This window comes from Cyclospora cayetanensis, unplaced genomic scaffold (genome assembly GCF_002999335.1).
Source record: "Cyclospora cayetanensis isolate NF1_C8 unplaced genomic scaffold, CcayRef3 CcayRef3_contig_448, whole genome shotgun sequence".
Classification (NCBI taxonomy): Eukaryota; Apicomplexa; class Conoidasida; order Eucoccidiorida; family Eimeriidae; genus Cyclospora; species Cyclospora cayetanensis.
Window position 1 is genome coordinate 654 of NW_020312423.1, and position 5,156 is coordinate 5,809.

Sequence of the window (5,156 nt, forward strand, 5' to 3'; positions counted from 1 at the left end):
AAATGCAAATCACTGAATTTCCGAATAGCTTAATCAAGAGAAAACAACTGTTCGAAAAAAACGTGACATACCATTGTATCCACGGTCAATGAATTAGCGGGGACAACTGCATTAAAGCATTTAGTGCTATGAACTGCAGCGCTTCATCAAAAGCTTCCGTAGGGAGACACTTCAATCCAGACTTAGTGCAAACATGACATAATGTTATTGAGAACTTTCCTAAATGAATTCCCTACTGCCCTTGAGTGTCCTTCAAAACCTCCACGTGAAGAATGAGGAAAAGTATGGGTGTTCCCCGAGCATGCACACCTAGTTGCACATAGCAACTAGCAGCGCGTACACTGACAACACTGTGTTTTTCTAATTAGAAAACGGCAGTCCTGAATAGACAATGCGCACCAATAGACAGGCCAAAATGTCAATTATGCACTAGTACTTAGTGGAGTATAAGCATTGCAGCAGACTGCGTTCTAGTGTAGTATCGCCTGCTATGAAAAGTGCGTCGGCATAGCGGCATCGCAAACCTCTCTTTCTCAGCTGTATTTTAACTAGCATTTGTACAGAGTTTGACGCTATAACCTTGCCGTTTTTTGGTTCTAAGGTGTGTGTTGGTTTTGAGCTTAGATATGTCAATGACATGCTGCATGCAATTTTCTTGGGGCTGTGGGGGCATGGCTCCCCGCAGCACCGAAGTTTGTAGTGTTGGGGGGATGTGATTGGGGCCCTCGCTTTCTCTTTTAGGATGAATTGTGCTCATTTTTATTGCATGTTTCCTTCGGTGCTTTTGTGATCACCAGTAAAAATGGGCATATCTCGGGACCGAAGGCACAAGCACCGCAAGACTGGCGGGCGCTTCCCTGTGCACCAGAAGAAACGTAAGCACGAATTGGGAAGACCAGCAGCCGTCACAAAACTTGGATCCAAGCGAGTCCGCCCGGTCCGGTGCAGAGGTGGAAATCTGAAGCACAGGGCCATTCGTCTGGATGCGGGAAACTACTGCTGGGCGAGCCAGAGTAAGAGCTTTCGTTTTGGTCTCCCTGCTGAGAAACACCCAGAACAACATGCTGCCATGTTACTATTGATCATTTTGTTTTCCTTAGCCTCTTGTATCACTTTGTCGATGATATTGCTCCAGTCGTTGCTTCTGCCTGTGTGCATGCGATGAACTCTGCCGATTGCGTCCAGTTGGCCTCGACTGTACCTAGGATTTTTGAGCTTGTGGAGCGTAGAAGCTTGCTACTTCTTAGCTAGATTGATGCTATGCAAACGTCAGCATTTCTGTCGGGCCTCTCCCCACCCTGTATATTCTCCCTACTTCAACGATGTGAAACCAGTTTTGCAGAGCTCTGTGATGTAGGTTTTCAAGATGGCGTCCGCTATTGCCTTCATACAGTTAGCGGGACCGACGCCTGCTAGGTTTTGGCTAAGCCATATAGGCTGTATTTTAGGGTTGTTCATCCGTTATGCTCTTTTCCCTTCTGTTTACAGAGGTGGCTCGCAGGACTCGTGTCTTGAAGGTTGTGTACAACGCGTCCAATAACGAGCTGGTTCGCACCAACACCCTTGTAAAGAATTCCATTGTTCATGTCGACGCCACTCCGTTCAAGGCCTGGTGCGAATCGTCATCTGTCCTATGAATATCCGATGAGACTATTTCCTTTTTTGCAGCATATTTTGCATGGCACGGGGTTTTTCGTATCTCCTTAAAATTGATTCCTTGCAGAAGTTCTTTTGCCCGTTGCACACACTGCATTCTTTTTGCTGTATTATATCCAGACTGCGTCAAATACATAATATGGGTAAACGGTCGAGGCACCTTTGCATCAAGGGCACTGCCGTATATTATGTTGAGCTTGCAGGTTCCGTTCTTACTACGGTCTGGATCTCGGGAAAAAGGTTCAGGGAGAGTGCGAAGAAAAGACTCCATCCAAGCACACATTATTTGCTCAGGAACAACGGAGAAACCAAGGATTCCCCAAGGTAGATCCTCTCCTCGAAGAGCAATTTAACACGGGTCGGTTGTTGGCTTGCATCAGCAGCAGACCTGGCCAGGTCGGACGCGCTGATGGATATATCCTTGAGGTGCGTCCTTTGTTTTGTGCTTCAAAGCTCATTCGCATATTTCTGCATATATTTTTATGATGCCGGGGTATTGGTCGTTTGCTTGCTTTGTCTGTCATGCGGGTGTTTGTCTTCGCGGGGTACGGGAGTTCATCACCTTCCAGTGGGTGCGTACATCGAGTGAACTGAAGTGATAGCCTAACGTCCTTAAGGGATTGGTGCTCGATCCCATTATCGTTGATTTTTTTTGGCCTCAATGGACAAATACTGCGGGGATGTGCACTTCGCTGTTGGCGCTTCTCTCCGTCACGCGGCTGCTAGACCTCATCACCGGCTGATGAAGTGTTTGTTGCATGAGACAACGAAATTCTGTGTACATGCGCTGGTCGTGTGAGTCGTGAAATGTGTGAAGCTGATGTCTCCTGCTACGCTTTGCAGGGTGAAGAGCTGCTCTTCTACAAACGGCGGATGGACAAGAAGAAGCACAAGTAGGGGTTTTCTGTTTGAAACAGGATGGGCGCTGCCATTCTTTTTGTTTTTTGGGAAAACAAAGGCGACAGCCCCAGAACGTGATGCTTAATAACTGGATTGCGTCGGCTTTGGTTAGTAATTAGCTGTACATGCGGAGCTTTCATTATAGCCCTCATAGAGTTATTGCTGCCCCATAGAAACCTCGCATTGTTTGCAATAAGCAGATTCTTCGTGCGCCACTTCCCTTAATAATAAGTATGAATCTAAGGAAGGTAGACCTGGAAGCATACCTGAGACGCTTGGCAGCCTACGACATTTGGACTAGCTATATGGTCACGTCGCACCTGGTTCTAAACAATGCTGCCAGCTTTGCTAGATTAAATGTGGACGGTTATATTCGCCACATGTGTCACGTACAAAAGCGTATTCTAGTAATGCTGCGTCGAACTGTTTGCCTGTATGCTACCGATGGAGGGATAACTGCTGTCGTGCCGCAGCCTTTGCCGCGACAGTGACAAGCATTAGTAACAGTCAAATGTTGCTCGAAATATGCCGTACTATTCTGTTGACGGAAAGTCTGCTACTGTTAGAGCGGAACTAACGTTGGCGTTGCCGCTAGTCGCGTGCTGGGTAGGGGCGTTTTGTCGTTTCGCTGGTGAGTTTTTTCTTCTCGTGGTCTGGTGGTCCTTCGACGCCATGGGGGTAACATTTGTTGCTCTAACGCGTAACTTCCTCGAATTGATTTTCTGTGTACAAGCCGAGGGTGAGGGGACCGGGCTTGTTCGGCACCTTGTTTAACCTAGCCTCCTGATAGTCCTCGCGTCTGTTGATTCCCCTTCATGTCTAGAGCGTGCTTGGTTGCTGTTATACTTATATTTCAGATCCCGGTACATGCTCATTGATAAACTGTCGCGCGTATTCGTACTTCTCTAAGCAAGCTTGACATCATGTCTGCCCTTCTCCTTTAACTTCGTCATGTTAAGTGGGAAGTTTGCTTCATTACCTACTGTAGAGGACTTGCAATGCTCTCCATCACTTCTACAATTCTTTCGGAGTCTTTCAAGCCCTTCGCCGATTGGCTCTTGCACCTGCCTGTCAATTGTGTTACAAAGGAACTTTTTGGACCTTGGCATACGTTTGGCTAGGGTTTGGACTTGCGCCTTTTTTATGAGTATATGCAGCTGTGCACTTGAGTCATTCGGCTGCTAGGCAATTGCTGATGGAGCTCAAATAACCGATGTGCTGCATTGGTCCGATGATGAAGGTTCATCGATATGTGCTTGACTGTTTGGATGATGCCTTTGGGCTTCTGCTATTCGCGTTTTTCCCCTGCAGAGATCTCTAATCCTTGTTGCGGCTAAAAGCTCCTTCGCCTCTTGGCCCCACAGCTGTTGTTCAAATGCTCAGGTTCCAGAAGCATTCTGTGATCACTTTGCTGCACCAATCACTGCTTAGACCACACACTGTCCCGCTCACAGAGTACGTAGCGGGCCAAGCTGCGCCAAACACACTCTAGTCACTAGTTATAGTTAACAGCGAAGTAAGATTCACTAAATAGCTTGTCTGTTCCTCATTCCGCCTAGTGCAGAGTGCTCTCACCACACAAAAGGACACAACGAGTGTGTGTGCGTCCTGGAAGCTAGGTGAAACTCTTCTTGAATTCTAGGAGTGCTTAGAGGGTGCAGCCACTTGCGGCCCAGCTTCTTCTCCCCTGGGAAAACTGCGGATGACGCGGTAACGGGAAAAATTAGGTCTGGAAGAAAGACAATATACAACTTCCTATCAAACGGGATTTGAGTCTGAAGTTTAGTGTCTTTCTTTGGGGACATTTGATGGAGTCTAGACTTGTATCAATGAATGATTCGATGAAGCTACTCCCTGCTCATCCACTGCCTGTGGATACAATGAAATGCCAAGTTTCCTTTGCACAGCTGTGTGCTTCTGATCAAGTTGCTTCGAAATTCGATAGTCTGTTTTTTGTCCAGGCTGGGGAAAGTAACCTCTGGCAGGGGAAGTGATCAGTGGTACAGCCCCTGTTGGGGCGGCAGATGCAGGCCTGCAATCTGATGTCAGCACAGTAGCTACGCATGTAGTGGAAAGATATGATTTTCCAGTTCACAAACTGTCTATGGATACTGTGAGGAGGCTATGCGTAACGGAAAAGTATGACAGCAATATGGATGGGCAAGTACTGGAAGATTTCATAACCCGATTGGAGATTTGCTTCACATTGTTTCCCTATAGATGGAGAAAGTTCAGTCGAATACTCCTCTTGACGTGTTTATCAAAAGGTGGAAAGTGGCTTCACTGCCTGTATAGAAAAATGTCTGTCTACATGGAATACTACTGTTCAAGCCTTCATACACACGCCCAATCTCGTCGAGTTATGTCATGATCAACACAAGCCTAAGCTTTCGGAGAATCAGTCTGAGCAATGTAGCGGGATCGATCGATTCGTCAATATTTCAAGAGCTATGCATCTTTGGCTAGCAAACATTACATTGTAGAGGAACCGCAATTTGAGTAGCTCACTCGAGGTCAACCCCAAATTTCACCTAACGTGGTCTCATGATGGGCAGCGAACTCAAGCCCACACAGCCGATCGGCAAGGCTTCCGCAGGTGA

General features: G+C 47.0%; 1 protein-coding gene across 1 annotated transcript; it reads left to right on the plus strand.

Annotated features, from left to right (window-relative positions):
• The first annotated feature begins 802 nt into the window (after positions 1–802).
• On the plus strand, positions 803–2,553 carry LOC34624429 (40S ribosomal protein S8). Its single transcript, XM_022737512.2, has 4 exons — positions 803–1,013; positions 1,489–1,612; positions 1,860–2,082; positions 2,500–2,553. The coding sequence occupies exons 1-4, from the start codon at positions 803–805 to the stop codon at positions 2,551–2,553; spliced, it is 612 nt and encodes a 203-aa protein (XP_022590825.2).
• Positions 2,554–5,156: the final 2,603 nt, after the last annotated feature.

Excerpts from the sequence above, each read along its gene's own strand:
- LOC34624429 (XM_022737512.2), top strand. The coding sequence starts at position 803 with ATGGGCATATCTCGGGACCGAAGGCACAAGCACCGCAAGACTGGCGGG. Across the intron at positions 1,014-1,488 it reads CTACTGCTGGGCGAGCCAGA|AGGTGGCTCGCAGGACTCGT; the intron begins GTAAGAGCTTTC and ends TTCTGTTTACAG. Across the intron at positions 2,083-2,499 it reads CTGATGGATATATCCTTGAG|GGTGAAGAGCTGCTCTTCTA; the intron begins GTGCGTCCTTTG and ends TACGCTTTGCAG.